This window comes from Myodes glareolus, chromosome 26, assembly GCF_982192425.1.
Source record: "Myodes glareolus chromosome 26, mMyoGla1.1, whole genome shotgun sequence".
Classification (NCBI taxonomy): domain Eukaryota; kingdom Metazoa; phylum Chordata; class Mammalia; order Rodentia; family Cricetidae; genus Myodes; species Myodes glareolus.
In genome coordinates, this window is record NC_142051.1 from 41,772,837 (window position 1) to 41,793,352 (window position 20,516).

General features: G+C 42.6%; 1 protein-coding gene across 1 annotated transcript in view; it reads right to left on the minus strand.

Annotated features, from left to right (window-relative positions):
• Positions 1 to 282: 282 nt before the first annotated feature.
• The window catches only part of C26H12orf42 (chromosome 26 C12orf42 homolog), a 137,910-nt gene continuing 117,676 nt past the window's right edge, over positions 283 to 20,516 (minus strand). The window contains exons 5-6 of the mRNA XM_048418534.3: positions 4,392 to 4,760; positions 283 to 859 (exon numbers count right to left, since the gene is read on the minus strand). Coding sequence (XP_048274491.3) covers positions 435 to 859; positions 4,392 to 4,760 — 794 coding nt within the window. The 3' untranslated portion in view covers positions 283 to 434. The remainder of the gene's footprint in view (positions 860 to 4,391; positions 4,761 to 20,516) is intronic.

Genomic DNA, 20,516 nt, shown 5'->3' on the forward strand with positions numbered 1-20,516 from the left:
TTACAGACATTCAATTATGTTTTCCAAATGTCTACGCAGCCATCCTGAAGGCCCTTAGAAACTATCCTTAGCCCTAAGCAGAAGCTGGCAAATGAAACCTTTTTACCTGTAACAGCAAAACAAAGGCCCAACCTTCAGATCCCAGCAGGCCGCGCTGCAAAGTGGCACGCGGTGCACCCGATCCCCATTGTGCGGCGTGGATTCTTTGTAACAGTGGGAGACACTGCAGAACAAAAATACCATTACAAATGCTTCAAAAAGAACATTTTTGGCCGCGACAGAGACTTTTGACATTATTTATTAGGTTCAAAAATGCTTCACAAAGCCTGACAATGGTTCCGTGGAAACCAATCCATCTGAGGCCCTTTCTGTTGTTCTGGGCAGGCATTGATTGGAAGATGGGCAGCGCTCACAGAACAATTCCTTCTCAGCGGTCAGTGTAAGTGAGCAGTCACCACCGGCCTGGAAAGAGTTTGTGAACAAGCCTTATGGAAGCGCCGGGGTGGGCGTGGGGCTGCTGAGGAGCAAACCTTCATTAACTTCTTGGGAAACAAATGGGTAGAAGATCCCACGAGCAGAGGCAGGGGCTCCTTGGCTGCATGGCCACGGAAGGCGCTAGCTGCCTTTGACCTACGTTCTGTAGAGCGATGAGGATGCTTGGTGGTCACCTCTGGTGTTATGGCAGCCAAGCCTCTTCCACGTATGCTTAGGGAATCTGTGTTTGACCAGGAGCCCAAGAATGACACTTTATCCTGCTGCCCAGATTCCGAGGAAGTCCTACAGCTGATCTGAGGGGAAGAGCAGCTCTGCTTGACGCTTCTGCAGAGGCCAATGGCGGTGGAAGGTCTCAACACAGGACCTGGAAGGCAAAGCAGAGTGGTAGTCGAACTCCAGCCTGGACAAGGACCACAGGACAGCGGCTTGGTTGGAGAGAGAAAAGAAAATCCCCTGACCACCCCGTCACACAATCCAAATGCTGACTATTCCTTTGCTGGCCCTAGGAAGAGGCTCCCGTGTACAAGAACGGTTTCAAAGAAGCCTGTCCAAACCTTCGGAGGGAAAGAGAGGGGCTTGGTGACTAAAGCCGGGCACCAGCTTCTAATTCTGGGAAGTTTATAAAAAGAAAATTATTGAATCATGTTAGATATGCTAGAAAGGGTCAACGGCCTGCCCAGACTGACTGCTGATGATCTGAAAGCAAATCCAAAAGTTAGCTACATCATGAATTTCCTTAGAATTTATAAAACCAGCTGAAATGCAAAAAGTAGATAACTCCCCAAAATGAGCCTACCCAGCATACACTCTCCCGCTGACATTAATATCCAGTTTAATTTCTATTCTTTCCCCATTGTTGCAATTCTAGTTACATTTTATGCATATGGTCTTCCATTTTTATTTGAGAAATTCTGCACATTGACCCACACACATTAGAGGTCTGTTCCATCAGTAATAAATTAAGATAATTTACACACTTGAAATCATTTCCTGCAACTCTCTAATGGGCTTCTTAGTAATGGGGAAATTCCCCAAACCTTTCAAACAGTCACAGAATTCTTTCCCAAGTTCAAAACTGTATCAAATTAGAATCCTCCTTACACTGGGCATCACACAGCCAATGTGTTTCTGAGGAGTTAAACTAAATTCCCACCACATTGCTCTGTGCCTGGTAGATACTGAGTATCTTCCGCTGTGCACTCAATATACCTGTCAAACAGACAAACCAAACAAGAACAGTTTAGGGAACCTGGCTGATCCAAAGTACGAGTTATTCCTGGACATAAAAATGGAACACTGCCAAATGTCTGATTGAGTGAAAACTTCCAAACTTGGTCCTTGACAAAATTCTCATAACACCTATCAATATGGACTTCCAGCCCTTGTATATGAGTCGCTGAATTATTGTCCATATTCTGGGCATGAAGAATCTGCGGAAATTCTGGAATTTAGCACAATCGGGCATGACCTAGGTCGAACATGCTATCCTATCTCTTACACTAGAACACGGACATTCTTTCCTTTGGAATAGCACAGCAATCACCACGGGACATTTGACCAGCAACAGGTGACAGGTGGCCTAGCAAAATCTGGGCCCTCAGAGTCCAATCCCGAAACATCAGCTGTCCTAAGCGTCTTTGCTCTCACTGGGAACATGGAGCGTTTGCTGTCTGTGTCACGTGATGCCGATGAAAATCAATGTGTTTATTCATTTATGCTTTGGCTCACCTGTGAGAAGCTGGTAGGTGCCCAACAGCATTAGAGACATTAGGGACACAGAAGAGGATAAGGAGAGCATTTATCTCTGCCCCTACACAGCCTATGGTCTCTTTGTGGCGGGGGTGGGGGGAGAGGAAAAGGAGAAGGGAGCTGACTCATGAATAAGAAATAGTAAGCTCAGAAGTCTCAATTTGGTGATAAATCCTAAGAGACAAATAAAGCAAGAAAAGAGACTAGGAAAGACCAAATGTGCATACTCAACTAAAGACTAGACCATGGAGAAACAAACTGGTTAAATGTCCGAGGGAAGGACCACAGCAAAGTGCTTAGAATTGAGAACTTGGAAAGTGCTTCAGGCCGGAGAACCCTCATTGCCCTGTTAACTCATCAGCCGAAGATGTTCTGAGCTGGAGTCAGGGTTGGAGGTTCGAATCCTAACTTCAACCCTACAATAACAGAACCCCAATAGGCCTCCAATTCTGCTTCCAAATGATGAGAAAGCAACATTTTCTGTCCCTGTGGAAAGGTCAAATGGATGAGAGCGGAAGGTGTATGCTCATGTTGGTACGTTGCCATACACAGAGAAAGACTCAAAGCTGGAGAGATGGCTCAGTGGATGGACCGCTTGCCTCACAAGCATGAGGACCTGAGTAAGATCCCCAGAGAGCATGTGGAAATGCCTGCTGTGGGAACAGATGTTTGCAGCCCCAGAGTTGAGTAGGTAGAGATGGGAGGGTCCTTGGGATCCTCTGGTCAGACAGTCTGACCTAATTAGGAAGATGCAGTCCAATGAACCCTATCTCAAAAGGAGGCAGACTCCTAAGAATGAGATAGGAGGTTGTCCTCTGACCTCCACACACACCTACATAGATACACACACACACACACACACACACACACACACACACACAGACACGCACATATGCACATAAAGTTTTTCTAAGGTGTTAACTGACTCGTATAATCTGCATCCCATCATTAGGTCCAGCATCCTAGAAGTAAAAGATTCTCTGACATGGTGTCTACAGATCAACAGAACATGTGTTGGCATTTGGAATGAAAACTCTCCACACTGGAAAAACAACAACAACAACTCCGTTACAAGAAGGCTCCATAACACCAACCCAATCCTTCTACATAACATTTCCCAGATACCAACGTCATAGATTCTCTACCATGTTTAGGGAACTTTTGAAATGAGCCCTCTAATTACAAGTACACTTCATAGCACTAATTATCCTTGATTTATGGAGGAAAAGACCAAGCTCAAAAGGCACCCATGGAACTGTATCATGGCTACAAAATTGATGTGGGAGAGAGCCGAGATCTGAGCCAAGGTCTTCTGTTCCAAAACCCCTTTCTTTTACTCCATTTAAAATCGCTGTGGGTGCAGATGAATATGTTTGTGCATGTGTGCCTACCACATTGTGCTGTACACACATGCATGGGTGGACACAGACATGTGCGTCCAACAGCATATGTGTGAGGGTCAGCAGACAACTTCACTGGCTTGAGACAGTCTCTCTGTATGTTTGGTACCACTCATCACTGCCTACATTGATGAACTTCCAAGGGTCCTCGTGTTTCCCCTATCACTTCAAGAATACTTCTCATTCTTGAAATACTGGGGTTCGCGACATGTGCTCATATGCCCAGTTTACATGGATTCTAGAGCTTCCAACTCAGGTCTTTGAAGTACCTTAGCCACTGAACTTTTCCCTATCCTCCGTGCCCTTACTTTTATCTTCCCTACTAAGATAGCTGAAGTTGAAACATTTAATTATCATACATATTACCCTATCCTATTCATTCACAGCTACTTTATTTGTAAATTGGGGAGTATAGCTGCCTAAATGTTATATGTTGGTTTTGTAATAAGACAGAAAATGCTCAGCATGGAGTCTATCTTAGGATAACAGTTTAACATATATGATGTCGCCACTACTGTTTGGTGCAATACCTAACTGACCAATAACTTGTCATCGATACACATCTGATACCCCCCTCAAATGTAGAGTCAACAAATATCCTAACGTCTCACTGATAAAGCTCTTATCATGCTTCTAGAATATGGCTCCCCGTTGATTCAGTAACCAGCGGTTTTGTTAAATTGAAGTTAAAACCAGAAAGTGACAAATTAAGACAAGAGAAGTTAGAAACCACAATGTGATACCTACCAGAATCTCCCTTGGAGTTGTCCAAGGGATGGTTCTGAAGTGGTATGTGTCTACCTGCAGCTTCCAGGGAAATGGTATTCACTGAGTGTGATCGTTTAAGAGGCTTATCTTCAGCTTGCTTTTCCAGAAATGGGCTGGTCCAGGCATGCTTCAGCGGTCCTCTAAGTCGTTTCTGCCTTCCTTCTTTGACAGGAGAGAGCAAATCGTCTTCTTCCGTTTCACTGGATGATGTCAGGCAAGGACGGGCTTCTCCATGAATTTCTTCTTCGAAAGAAACTGTGCTCGCAGGAGAGTTGGGGATTATGTATGGGTGAGGAGTGTAAAGTAGTCCTTTACCTGTCGTTGGACTAGGAGTCCCTTCTACACATCCTGTAAAAGGGAAAGACGTTAGTTGGAAAGAATCACTTCAAAAGCATCATCTAGATTAATGGAAGGAGGCAGGGATTGAGTTATAGATGACTTTGTGTGTTTTTTCTGTTTCAAACCTGAGCAAACACGCATGACCGTCACAGGAACTGGGGTCTCTACACGAGAGGGAAAGCGGTGGGAAGAGTGTGGAGCGTGGAGGCAGATATAAAGGGCTGAGAACACCGAAGCATGTAGCAGATGCTATATGACGCCCTGAACACAGTTGCCACTTAATCCTTGCAAGAGCCACAGCTAGATGAAACCATTCTTATCTCCATTTTATAGTAAGAACACTAGATTGAAGCTTATAAGTGCTTCCCACCGCAAATAAAATGCTGTGTTGAAGTTCTGTACACCTGTGCTTGTGACCTCCAATATGTGCACATGTGGCCTCGTTTGAGGACAAAGTTTCTAAAAATATAATTAAAGAAGTCATTCTGAATTAGGGTTCATTTTGTTTATCCTTATAAAACTGAGACACACGAGAGCATGCCTCATGGAGACACAGGCAAAGGTGAAGCCCAGGGAAGATGGAGACAGGGATTAGGAGCCTAAGTACACAAGGAGCTACTAAAACGAAGAAGCAGACCTTCTCTAGAGCTTTCAGGGGAGGCATGCCCAGGCAGACACCTTGATTTGGGACTCCTAGCCTCCAGAATGGAATGAACTAATTTATGTTTTTCTAAGCCACCCATTTTGTAACCAGTTCTTACAATACTCCAAGAAGCCAACATACATTAGAGCAGGTAGCTGGTCCAAGTTCACATAAATACTAATGAACAGAGTTAGAACTTCAGCCCAGACTCTCAATCCCAAAGCACAAGTCCGGTGGTAAAGACACTTCTTTAGATGCATTAGCAAGGTGAAAAAACACATTGCACAAAGGTGCCTAAGAGGGCTGGGGAGGTGGCTCATTCAGGAAAGAGTTTGCCTTGCATACATGAGATCTGAGCTGGATATCTCAGAACCCATTTTATAGACAGACAGACAGACACACACACGCACACACACATACACACACACACACACACAGAGGCACATTTGTAAGTCTAATGTTGTGGAATCGGAGATAGGTGGCTCTCCGGAGATCAATAGCCAGTCATCCTAAGCAGCTTGGCTAGTCCCAGACCAAGGAGAGGGTACATGTGAGAGAGCCTTCAATAGTCAGAGAGCCACAGTCAGGGCAGTACCAGCTTTCCCTGCTACAGACAATGGTGGCTTGGGGGAGACAGGGTGAAGGTGGCTTAAAGAGATCGTTAAGAAGCAACTCTGACCTCTTGGCCAAAAGTAATGGGGGAGTTATAGAGATAAAAAGCAAAAAGAGAAGAATAGTCTCTGTGGACAATATAGGGGAGCATGTGTGTGTGTGTGTGTATGTGTATTTGTGTGTGCGTGCACGTGCATGCACACACGCACACACTTGCACACAATTTTAGAATTATAGTTTGAAAGCAATTGAGATCCTTTTAGGGATAAGAACTTTTTGAAGGGGCAAGAGAATGGACAAAGCTTATTTTATCTAATTACCAAATTCAATCTTTTTACAATTATGTATTTTGCATAAATAAAAACATAAATTTTGACCTATAGATATGTTATTCTCATCTCAGAATAGTATGAGAAATCAGTGAAAGCAGTTCAACTTGGAGCTAGGTGTGAGTCATGGTTTTTTGGCAATTTACAGCTCAGAAACCTGGGAAATTTCTCTTTAATTTACACATTCTCAGACTCTCATAAAATATGGAGAATTACAACTACCTCTTGAGAAATGACAAAGCACAGACTCGACAGTGTATGTAATGTAGAACATAGTTGGTGTGTAGAAAATAAACATTAAATATTGACATTATTACATTGTAAAGTCAATGCTTATATGAAAGAATCGTTCTTAAATATAAAAATGGAAAAGCACACAATGAAAACAACAAAATTTGAAAAAATAAACTAAAATCCACCGTTCACTTGCTGTAATTTTTATGAATCTTTAATTAGACAAAAATAAAATTTAAAGTGTTAAAAAATAGTTTAGCATTCATAGTGCAGATGTATTTAATGACATGTCTTGTCAGATAGCAGTGACATAAAAGGAGATCTTCAGTGGCGGAAGGAGTGTAGAAAAAGAGAAATTTCCAGGGCTTCGGAATCTCCTCGGGTTGAGTGCTCTGCAGGCTAATTTTGAGAACTGAAGAGGAACTTGCAAAAAGACATTGAGTCTGTGACAGCATGACCAAATTAATTACATCCTCTAGAAATTATATTCAAGCCCTGAACTTCAGTAGCTGTGAATCTGCCCTTAATTGGAAAAAGACTCTTTACACATAAGAGTCAAGAAGAGGTCACCGAGGTTGTCCTTAATTCAATATGGCTAGTGTCCTTATAAGAAGAGAAACAGAGATACAGATATAGAAGAATGCCACGAGATGGGAGAGACACAGTTAAAGAGGTGTTTCTAATAGTAAAGGAATGGCAAGAATTGCTACCAAAAGCTAAACACGCATTGGATAAATTCTCCCTCAGAACCTTCAGCAAAGCTTTAACTCTTGCTCTCCAAACTAAGAAAATAAAGTCTCTTGGTTTAACCTGCTCAGTTTGTGGTAATTTGTCACAATAGCCACAAGATTATTATATACATTATAGCCTGTTTTGCATATATTATCCTAGAGTATTTACTAATAAAACTATTCCATCTAAAACATCGTGTTCATCTTTTGAAGACAGATAAGAGAACGTCCCCAAATATGGTAGTCATGGAAAGGGAAGGGGGAAGACTGGATTGGATGGCTCGAGTTTTATTATGTAGAAGAATTGAGCTAAAGCATCAAGAATATACTGTGTATATCAAGTCACATGTGGCCAAGAGGACACTGTCCGTGCTAACTATCACATTCTGCCAAAGACACAACCTTGTACACTGAGGGTCAATCATAAAAAATACTCTCTGCTATCCCAGTAAAGTGGGTTATCCTGAGAGTACCTGTCCCATTTGAAGGGATCAGACACATTTCAACCCTGTTATTGCCAAGAAGAAGTGGAGAATACAGAAAAAAGACCCAGCCATTTTAGAGAGAACAATATTTTTAAAAATGTAAAACTTTCTGATTTTTAAGTGATGGTATGTTGGCCAAGCGGTGGTGGCTCTTGCCTTTAATCCCAACACTCGGGAGGCAGAGGCAGATGGATTGCTGTGAGTCTGAGGCTAGCCTGGTCTAGAAGAGCTAGTTCTAGGGCAACTAGGGCAGTTACAAAGAGAAACCCTGTCTTGAAAAAACAAAAACAAAAACAAAAAAAACATGGTGGTATCTTTTTAGTCTTCTAATTATCTAGTGTATAACACATATGACACACACTGCTATCTGAATAAGCACAAACCACCAGCTTCCATCTTGGGCACATAGCCAGACCTATGAGCGCCACAACCACTTACTTCCTTCTGTAACATCTTTACCATAGAGCATAATTTTATAAATATTCATCCTGAATCGATGGGAATGGGGAATGCATTTGTAATCTCTGTTCACATGCAAATCTTAGATCTAGATATCTGGTCTACCTCCCTCACATTAACTTGAATGTCTGATTTTTGTTTTAGTTGACAAATTATTGCATCTTAAAGCCCACAATTTGACGTGGTAGATAAAAATTATCAAGCTTTCCAAAATGCAGAGAAACATTTAGGATCTTTCAAACTTGTAGCTTTGGATTTCTTGGTCCAAAGGGAAATGAATACACTATAACCATGGTATTCAATCCATTCTTGTTTGGTTGTTCAAATGTTATGAATAGAATGTAAGATCTGAAAAGCTTCAAATACATCCAATTTCCCTTCCCATCCAAGAAGTTAGGGATCAAGAGAATTTAAATGTTATCTGAGACTAACCACTTTCAACTCTGTGAAAATACTTTGAGAGATTAAATTTTCACACCTTTGCATCAAATATTCCACCCCTTCATAACAGGTGTTCTAATGTGTACAAGAAACAATAAAGCCACCATGAATTATGTATTAAGCATTAAAATGGGTGGTCACTGTGCTTATTTATTTCATTATTTAACCGATATTTTTAAGCATTTGCCACAGGTTAGACACTACCCAATAAAAGCAATAACTTTAAGACAAAATTTATCAGTTGACTTATGGTAAAATGAACTTGAGCCTATCAAACCAGATTCTGCTAATTTCACAGATTCTTGAATCTGTTTCTGGTATCTCCTACGATATCACTGGCAGGTGACATGGATTAACAGAACAACCAAGTTGCCTTGGTCTTAAATAGAGAAAGTGTTCAAAGTTCTTTTGCAATCTTCAGTGGCTTTTTCCCTTAATTTTTCTTCCTAGATAATGACAAAAGTTAAGTCATATTCCATAACCTGTGGGTTGAAGTCCTACACTTCTTGGTAGGTTACACTGAAATCTAATTCAATGTTTCCCAACCATAACTGTACATTAGATAATATCTATTAGACAACAACGTATTAGACATGGTTTTTTTTAAATATGGATCATGTCCTACCAATGGCCAAGCCGGGGAGAGGAACCCAAGTATCTGTGCTGCGAGGCGCCACTGTGGTTTAAAGCATGTTATCAGTGTGGAGAGTTCTTGATCAGTGGAAAGTCTATGGGTTTCCAAGGCCATTGTCAGTTTTATTCCACAAAATAATCACGAACATGAGCTGGAAAGCCAGTCCCTTCCGGCATCTTCTGCATCCAGACACCTCTCAGATCCAGCACATACACTCCGTATAACTTGACTCTTCCTTTACATTTTACTTGGTTTTGTATCAACGATCCCACTTGAGCCTCACTAAGCCTCTCTGGCTTACTAATTTTACTAAGAAACTGAGGCTGGGAAAAAAATAATCATCTTGACTGTATCACTAGCTGAGCCAAAAGCAGGATCCGGGTCTTTGAATTTGGGGTAACATTTGTTTTGCTACCTCACAATCCATGCTGGTGGTACCTACTCAAGGATACACATGGCAGCAGTATCCTGGGCTTGATGAAGTGCCTATGATGAGACCAGCTAACACATACTGGGTACTGACCACAGGCTAGACCATGCCCTACCATCCAAGTCTTAGCCATAAAAACACAGTCGGAAGTGTGTCTAATACAGAGAAGTGGAAATCCTCATTTTCAAAACGTAGGCTAAAACTGGCAATGAATAAAACCAGCAGAGCCAGGCTCTGCATCGATGCCTTCTTCATATGAGACCCCTCGTTCAAAGCATGCTCTCAGACTCCTGGTGTAGGGATGCATAGCTCATCAGTTATAGCTGTGTTTTGGTGGTGGTGGTGGTATTGGTGCCTTACTGAAAGCATTTTACAAAGCCAACTTCTTCTTCTCTTTGCACTGCAATGTCATTTTGATAAATCATGAAAGATACTTTGGGAGGTGGGGTGGGAACAGGCCTAGAGAGTCTGCAACACGCTATTTAGACCACGGTCATAGATTCAGTTTCAATTCAGTACAAAGACAAATGTGTTAACTCCTCTCAGCTTCTGTGTGTCTTTGCTTCCCAGGCTTTATCTCCTCACTCTACCACATTCCTAACTCTGTTGTGTTTATACTATGAAAGACTGGCAGATGGGGTTGGGGATTTAGCTCAGTGGTAGAACGTTTGCCTAGCAAGCGCAAGGCCCTGGGTTCAGTCCTCAGCTTCAGAAAAAGAAAGGAAGAAAGAAAGAAAGAAAGAAAGAAAGAAAGAAAGAAAGAAAGAAAGAAAGAAAGAAAGACTGGCAGAAACACCAACCTAAAACACAGAGGCACTTAACTCCCCTAAACTCATGATATCATTTAGGTGTGAATAAGACTAAACCTAATTGCCTTTGTTCCCTCACATCTAAAAATCAAACATTGATCATAAATATATTCTCCATTCTATTAGGGCCATAAAACCACCCTCCCGAATTATACCTTTTGAAGGTATTCCTAGACCGTAATGAAGTCTGTTGCCTCCCAGCCACGGGCTAAGACTGGCATTTGGGCTAATGAGTTTGAGTACAGGGAAGGGTCAGTGTGCATCAAGCCCTCAACAATGATGGAGAATAGATGTCAGGCACTCACGAGCCCAGAGTCTAGCTGTTTGAGTCAAATTTGTGTTTGAGCCCTTCCTAAGTCTGACTTAAGTTTTCCCAATCCATGCACTGGAAATTATGTTACCTACCTTGGGTACAGATAAAATAAGACCCAGAGCAATGAGAGGCAGTGGGAAGTACGTACTTTAGCTGTTCTTACTGTGGTTGGTTAAAACTTCCGTCCTTTCTTAAAGGCTGTGGAGTGGACTCAGTTCATTAAGTGACTGCCACATAAGTATGAGGAACTGAGCTCCAATCTCCCAAAAGTCAGGTATAGCAGTTGTCCCTAGTAATCATAGTACTGAGGAGGCAGAGATGGGAGGATCCCTGGGGCTTGCTGACATACCAGCATGCCCAATCGGGTGGTATCCAGGCTCAGTGTAAAGACCCTGCCTCAAAAACAAATTGTATAAAACATAGAGAAAGACCTCTGATGTCAAGCTACCACCTTCGCATGCATACACATGCATGCATATATGCACACATACATACATGCAAATGAACAATACACATATCACTCACACACACCACACACACACACACACAACTTCTTTCTCTCTTCTTCTCTACATCTCCCAGAAAAAATGCACAGTCAAACCATCCTTATGCCTTTCTTCATTCAAAAATGTTTGTTGAAAACCTACTATGTGCCTTACTTTCTACATGATCCTGGGTGCAAGAGAGTAATATAAATGTCATCCTTATCCTCATGGAGCGTGATAACTACTGCATAATACAGGAAAGAACAACACTGCCAAACAGTTATGAATAGTGAATAACATCATGGAAACGCCAAAAGGTTGAGGCATTGATTCCTGGGGAGTGACATGGGGCAGTGACATTTCATCTCAAAACATCTGAAGCTTGAAAAGGGTTTGTTCACTTGAGGTGTAAAGACAATGCCATCCTGACCATGGAAAGCAATCCCAGTGGCCGACATAAAGTAAGCCACAAGGGGCTGGAGAAGAGTCTAGAGGTTGCATGGCGTGTGATTCACAAGGGATGGAACATGAGCAGAATGAGGCACGAGTGACAGGCAGGTAGAAGGCTGCTGGAAGCCTTGCGGGTCAAAGGACGTGGGAACCCAGATGGCTGTGGTAGTCTGGAGGAGTTACAAAGGACTTAGCAATCTTTCATCTGAAATATGGGAGCTATAATAACAAAAATGCTGGGGGAAGTGCAGGATTGGGACTCACAGTTTCAACCCCATCGTGCAAACAGCTTGGAAACTAACTCGCCGATCCGCATAGTGGCTGTGACTTTTGTGAACCCAGCACAGAACTGAGTTTTCAAGAGAAACTTCCACCCCCAAACTCGGGAGGGACAGCTAAATCCAACAGGTCAACCTAGGATTTTCTTGCTTGGTGAAGTTATCACTGGAGTCGTGAACAGGTGGGAACATTGCAATAGTAAACCTGACCAGTCACGGGCAGCCGGGTGTGAATTAACTTGAGAGTGCAGGCCTGGAGACCTGTTTCAGGCGGGAATAACAACTTTATTACATTCTCAAGGTAAATTTGTGAGAAAGGTCTTTCCAAGGTCATAACAGGGCGATGGATGAGCGAGCTCTGCAAAGCATAAGCAGCGTATTCCCCTCAACAAATGCAAGGCAATGCTTTATTCCAGCTGAGGGAAGGGGACGTTCCCATTCTGGTTCCTTTGTGTGCTCCCTGTCTTCCCTGAGAAGGAAAACGAACAAACCTAAGAAGCCCCTGCACATCTCAGGGACTGACCTGGAACCTAATCACAAGATTAGATTACGGAAGCTTCCCACACCTCTCCTGCCTTGCCATGAGCGCAACCTCCAGCACAGAGGTTCTCAGCCTGCGGGTCACAACCCTTGCTTTCACAGGGGTCACCTAGGACCATTGGAAAACACAGATAGTTACATTACAATTCAGAACAGTTGCAAAATGACAGTTTTGAAGTAGCAGCAAAAGTAATCTTACATTTGAGGGTCACCACAACACGAGGAGCCTGTAGCATTAAGGAGGCAGCGTTAGGACGGTCGGGAAACACTACCCTAGTAGAACAAAGCTGGATTCGATCCCACATATTTCAAGACGCAGGTCCTCCCTGCAGAAGCAGAGTAAGGGGAGTTCAAAGTCCAGAGGGAGAAAAGAACACAAGCGACCTGAAGTCTCTGGTGTCACAGCAGAGAAACACACGGCTAAACGGGACACTGCACCTAGCTGGGCTAACAGAAAACACACACTAAAAATGGGCCGCTTTCATTGCTATTACTTAGTTCATCTCACTTGTGATCAAATGAAGGGCTACAAGGCATAGCAAAGGCGGGTAAAACCACAGTCTGAAGAGACAGAGCAAGTGAAAGAAGCATGGTTAGATAGGACACCGGCATTGGCATTTTCTGATCATTTAAAATAGGTCTGATTAGCATAAACTCTGATGGAGAAAGGAGAGAACAGGAAAAATAGCTGGGTGAGGGAAAAAGAGAGATGAGAACTCTTAGAAAAGCTAAAAATGAAGTGCCTGAACTTTAAAACACTGCGGCGGGAATAAACATCTTGGACAGACTCATCCGTAGACTGGATCTGGCCAAGGGAATGGGTATCTCCTCAGATCAGAATGGAAAGAGAAAAGAGACCCTTCTAAAAGAGAACAGGACGTACAAGGAATGAGACCATTTAACAATTCCATACACATAACTAGAAAACCAGACAGGGAAAAAAAGAGACGGAGGTAAAAAAAAAGTGTTTGAAGTGATGACTTTCAAAAGTCAATGAGAACAAATCGATGCCAGCATCTAAAAGAATATCAAGCAAGATTAATGCAAAGCGGAGACTGAAATCCCACAACGAAGGTCATCACTCTTGAACTGCAAAAGTCAAGCACAAAGAGAAAAAAAAACATGTAAATGTGTGTGCATAGGCACATGCATGTGTGTGTGTGTGCATGTGTGCATGTCATCATGCAAGTGCATGTAAACAAACACGTGTATGTATATGTACAACTTCAGGCATCATTCCTAAGGTATCATCTACCTTGGTGGGTTTTGTTTTTGTTTTTATTTTTGTTTTTTTTTAGACAGGGTCTCTTTCTGGCTTGGGAAGCTTGCTGAGTCAGCTGTACTGGCCACAGAGTCCCAGAGATAGGTCTCTACCTTCCCAGTGCTGGAGCTACAAGAGCATGGATTCAGAGGACCAAACTCAGAACTTAGTGCTCACATAGCAGGCAGTTAAAGCACCAAGCCATTTCTCCAGCACTGAAGAGACTCTTGAAATAAACCAAAGAAGAGAAAACACTGTCTTAAAGAAGAGCCGGAGAAATAATCTCAGGAAGGGACCTGTGATACACGACAGGAAGAATATTTAATAACAATCTGTTTGAAAAGTCACTACAAGAGTAGATTCAAGTGTTCACATCATAAAAATAGAAAATAATTTATAAGGTAATTAGTATGATTGAGCCAGTCCATACTTATACATATTTCAAGGCATCATTTGCATGCAATGTATATGGTATTCTTGTTTGTTAATTAAAATTATTTTTTATTAAATTCACAACATAAATAAGAAATCATTTAGTAGGAAGGTGAAATAAATTATTTGAAGTGTTGAAAGACAAAAATAGACATGGAATTCTATATCTAGAAAAATGACCCTTTAACATTAAAAGGATAAATTTAAAATCTCTAGGAACAGCAGTGGCCACAAAGCAACTGAAGGAATTCTTTCCCAGTAGCACTGTCCTGCTGAAGATGTCAAAGGAAATTAGTTGAGAGAAGAAAAGGAATATAGACCATACACTCAGATCTCATGAAGAAAGACAGAACGTGGAGAAAGGACCACTACAATCATCTTTTCCCCTTACTGTTAGGTGACCTGACAGCAAACTTCTGGAACAAAATATAGTCCCAACTTCATTCCAACATGGCCTCCTTTGCCACACGTATCCTGACTCCTTTCTCTGACTTTTCTTTATTCAGACATAGCGTGCAATATATGTGGTTGCTCCTAAATTTAATTCCCTCACTAGAAGGCAAGTTTGGTGACAGCACAAGCAAATTCTGAACTATATCCCTGGCATTTACCAGACACTCAAACATATATTTGAGACAAGGTTTCTCTGTAGCTTTGGTGCCTGTCCTGGAACTAGCTCTTGTAGACCAGGCTGGCCTCCAACTCCCAGAGATCCGCCCACCTATGCCTCCTGAGTGCTGGAATTAAAGGCGTGCGCCACCACCGCCAAGCTCAAAAATGTATTGTGGGACGGACAAATAAGAGGAGGAGTCTCCTGCTCTCTGATGGACATGTGTCCATGTGAAGGCTATCAGCCTCCATGTTCACCTCATCAGATGCCACTTCCTCTTTCTGCATCTTGCCTAGGGATGACCATTTCATCTCTGCAGGACTGACCCAGCTCCGTCAGCTCATCCCATGCATTATCCCAGCTCTGGGAACCACGGTGCCTGTGCGGGAGCCAAGAGGGCAAGCAAGGTTTGTCTCAAACAGCAGTTCATCAGAAAGTTTTGCGATGCCAATTTTTAAATGGAGAATTTGAAGGCTGTGTTGAGGTTCACTGGTGTCTGCCATGAACGTGAGAAAATGAAGCTGTCACGAGCAAGGTGGCCGTTTGTCGCGACTCTGCTGTCTGCAAGGGTGCCCGTCCCTGCCTTTGAAGGGGAAGCATATACCTGCTTTTTATATCACTGGACCACATGATTCTCCAGCAAAATGTCATGAAGGCACCCTCTCTGTACCCAAAGAAAACTTCAGGGCCTTCACACCCAGGTCACACTCTTCATGCGACACTACCTCTTCCCATAATACCAAGAGTCTTGTTAAATCAAGGGAATATTTCAGCCCAGCACAGATACATACAGACTGTTTCATTTTTTTTTTAAATTTACAAACATATTTACCATGAAATCAGTTTAAAGAACAATGGCCCAGGCAGGACGTGGTGGCACGTGTTTTTAATTCCAGTCCACAGGAGGCAGAGGCAGGCAGGTCCCTGTGAGTTTGAAGTTGACCTCGTCTACAAAGCAAGTTCAGATCATCCAAGGCTTACTTGGTGAGACCTTATTTCAAACTAAACAAATAAAGCAACAACAGAAAGAACATTGGCCTGAGAGCCTGAGAATTTGATTGAAGCATTCATTATTTTCTGATTAAACCACAAGTATTTTCATTATCATTTCCCCATCTGTACAAGAATAAAAATTATGGCTAAAATATTCTCTACCAATCCCCCCCCAGAAATCTGTGAGACTCCAAATGAACTTTTTAAACTATACTTTCAGGAAATTTAATTACATCCATATGTTTATATGTTGAAACATTATATTATCATTTTACATGTCAAAAATATGGGCTGAGGAAATTACTGGGTAAAAGGCTTGCTATGGAAGCGCAAGGACCTGATTTTATATCCCTGGACCTCACATAAAATTCCATGTCTGGTGTGCCTGTATTCCCAGCACGGAGGGGAGAGACACCTGGATACAGAGGGCTCACCAAACAGCCGAAATAGTGAACACCAGGTTCACTGTATGTCTTAAAACATATAATGGAGGCAGAATCAAGGAAAACATGCCAACATCAGCCTCTGGTCTTCTCATGCCCCCTCTTGGGTGAGTTCACTAGAACGTATGCAAACACAAATACACACACAGCAATTTCATGTCACCACTTCAGAAAACAAGAATATACTGCGAGACTCACCCTATTTCATTATATGGAAATCCATAATTTGCTCATTCATTCTCTTACGAGCATTGGGAGCTTAGAAGTGGATTCTATTTCTATTTTGAAGGTTTTAACAATATTATAGACAAGACTACTATGAAAATTCTTGTGTGTGTTCTCTGCTTCTCCAGAAGCCTATCTCTAGATAGGCGTGCTTACCTCTGTCCTTATTACAGAGTTACCTACTTCATCCCAAAATGTTCCTACCAACTTAGACTCCCACCAGAAGCCTACTCAGCTTCCTCCTCTTTCACGGCTTCTCCATGTGTGCGGCTGCTCATCGTCAACACTTGTTGTTTGTTTGTTTGTTTGTTGCCCTCTTGGGGAATATAAGGTAGGATTTGCACGATGGTTTTACTTTGTGTTTTCTGAAGAAAGAAAAGACTCAACCACTTTCTGTCCTATTAAATCTTTCCCTGGAGTGGTCTGCATTTGTCTGATTATGGACTGAGCTTCCAGCCCTTCTCTCTCTCCTGTTCTGTGTCTTGTAAGCAGCTGGAGCACAGTGACAGAGCCCAGCAGAACTCAGGTCATCCAAAGCGTTGGTAGTCTGCCTCGAAATCAATAACCAGGAGCTGGCCTTCAGGGGTCGAACTTACACAATTCCAATCTTGTCCAAGCCCTATTTTGCATACAAGGAAGTACTAGGATGATTCCTTCATCTTAATGACCGACTTCACTTCAGGCACAACCGGCTTGACGTATGAAAGGCTGGGTGCTTCCTGCCTGTTACCGCTTTGAAGGACGCTCAGCCCTCCGTGAAGTCGTCTTCACAGCTTTCGTTTTGCCCACTTGAACATGCGTACTGTAGCAAGCAGTCTTTTAAACCATGAAACTATACTAGAAAACGGGGAGGGAGATGTATAAACATTGAAAACCCCAGCATTTAATGGTCCCGGAAATCCATTCTTCGTTGTGTTCACTCTGTAAGAAAAGCCTGAAGTCTTCTACCAAACCTACAGAATTTGTCTCCAATGGTTCTTACTTGGTTTCATGAAGAAATGATGCTGATGAATAAAAGCGAGGGAGCAGATGGGAGGGGAAACATCACACACAGAGCCAGAAACAAGTGCAAAAGGAATTCGGGCTGCCTCCGACCCCAGCCTTTGTTGATGGCCTCACCCGAGATCTGTGTCGATATTATTTTGAAATTTAGAGCCTCAACTTGTATGAACATGAATCTGCATGCTGAGTTCTTGCACGCCTCCGTGAAATGGCAAAAAGAACCCAACCGACCCTATTCTTGCATTAAAGCAACGCGCCGGGCAAGGCCTGAAAATAAACCATCTATGCTTGATTAATTAGGTTTGTAAGTATTGTTTCAGAACCAAACAATATTTCTAAAGATTTCAATAGTTCAAAGATTGCCCTATGGCCGTCTGGCCAATACATCTTCTAACACACACAGTTTACAAGCATTTTTCTTCCCAATACGTTGTCTTTGGTTGGTGCGACATTGTCTGAGTGCAGGGCTATTTGGGTCAGGGTGGTTTTCTCCTCTGCACAGCAGTGGTGCTGAGCACAGCACTTTGACCATACATCTTCCATGTCATTTCCATCAAAGGCACATGACACTTCCTGGTGACCAATCAGGAGTGGTCCGGCATCCTAACAGAGGGCATATTGGCAAGCCAAGCTTTCTTAATGACAGCCATTGTTCGGGCCCAACAAAAGGGAGGTCCTGAATATTAACATGTGGCCTTGTGTAAAGGTCATCGGGATGGCACATCCATCATATTTCACAGCTGAGAAAGGGAACTCTATATGTTCTGTCCAAACCTACTGTTGTCTAAACAAATGTTGCGGGCTGACAGCTGACGCCAACCAGGCAAATGGGCTTGAGTGATGATCACCTCTTTATATATCTCTTTGCTCCTTTTGAAGAAGCAGCAGACATTATGGTGAGGGATAGTATTTGAGGAATATACCTTGGGGACACAGGGAATTTCAATAACCAGGCAATCCAATTAAAATACCAATTTAAGAACACGTAATCATTAGGCCAAATGGCATCTGCTTCTAACAGGGATAACGTTCTGCTCTGGAAAGAGAACCCCCATTCCAGCATCCTGAATATTCTCATTGGCAAACACTAATGGGTCAATGTAAAACCTATCAATAAGGTTTTGAGTATTAATATAATTGGAAGAAAAGACTCAGGGTCTAGCCTCATTGGCAAGACTTGTATCTTTTAGTTAAAGGTTAAATAAAGTGAACCACAAAGGCAGAACTGTGTGGAGCTCAGTGGTGTCTCATGCACTTAGAGGCACACGAAGGACCACAAGATAAACTTTCCTGGCTTGTCAATCTCGGTTAGAAAAAGTTCTCTGTTTAGTAGCAGGAATGAGGTGATGGTTACATAGTGTTGCTTAAAAATAAAAGTTTATTGCCTCTTAAAAGATCTGGGGTGAAACATACGATGATCAGAGAGATTAATGAGTGAGAACGGATGTCTCCTCTCTCCCTCTGGCTGTACTAACATGGGAGGGGGCAAGTGAGTAGAGGAAACCAGGAGAGAGCAGGTAGGTCCCTTTCGGTTCCACGGGGAATGAATACCATGCCCTGACTGTCAGGCACCCCTTTCCATCTGGAACGTTCTCCCCAGTCCCTTCCTCCCCTAACCACCCTAGTCCTCTTGGCGTTCTTTTTCCATTTGGATCCATCTGCTGCTCGTTCTCAAGGCTCCCTGAATTTGTTTGATCCTGACTCTCAATTTGAAAGTGCTTGTGGGTGATCCTGCCATTCACAGTCTCTCCAGGCTCCAAGGGGAGAGAGGCAGAATGTCTTCTTGATCACTGCGCATGCTCTAGAAACACTTGCGTATAAACGGCAAGCTACAAAATTAAAATAAAATCCAAATCTGACTTGAGCACTTGTTGGCTTAAAAATAAGTCTCTTCTTCACATCCTTCCCTATTTTATTTTTAGGCAGGGTCTCTGTATGTAGCTTCAAGTTTTCCATCCTCCTGCCTCAACCTCCCGAGTGTTGGGATTACAGGGGCATACCCTCGCACTTGGGTCAACACGCAATACATTTCCGTAAAAATGACAGAAATTCTCGGACACACGAATGGCAGCACTTCACACTTATGACCCTGCAAAGAAGGAATTAAGGTCTCGCGGATGCACGCTGTTCTTTCAGAACAAGGCCTTTGATGGGAACAGGGAAAAGGCAATTTTCTGGCCTGCAGGTTAACACAGGAGGTAAAGGCACTCGCTTACACACCTGAGCTCGGTCCCCAGGACCCACATGGTAGAAGGAAAGAACTGACCCTAGAAAGTTGTGTCAAGATCTCCAGAGAGGGGAGAGGGAGGAAGTGGGGAAGGAAGAAGGAAGGAAAAGAGGAATGGGGTGTAGGAGCAGAAACCATAAGGGACACTTCCTAAGAAAATTAGTCAGATATTTTGAGAAATACTTTGAGAAAGTCTGTCCCTGATATAGATGTGGGCATATGTGTGTATACACATATATGTATATATGCATGTATATGTGTATATATGTGTGTATTTGAATATATACATATATATGCATGTTCAAACACCAATCCACTTGTCTTAGCCTAGAACCTTTTCTGTACTCAGAAAATGCTCCACATAAAACAGTTCTGCTCTTCAAGGCCAAAAGTCAGCACCAAGTCTTCTGAGCAACTCCAGCCTGTGCACAGGCTCACGCCGATCTCCCTGTCTTCCACACGTCTCTTTGGAAAAACTTCATGGCACACATTGTAACTTCAACAAGTATTTCTTTTGTTTAAAAAAAAAGGCAAGTTGCTAAAGGAAAGACTATTCATCTGTCTCCTCTTCTGAGTCTAACAGGGAGCCCAGTGTCCGCTGCAATCTGTGAATTCTCAGTAGATAGTGATTGAATCCGTGAACATACAAAACAGTCATTCTAAGATTTCAAGCAATTATCTTAAAATATATAGGAAATG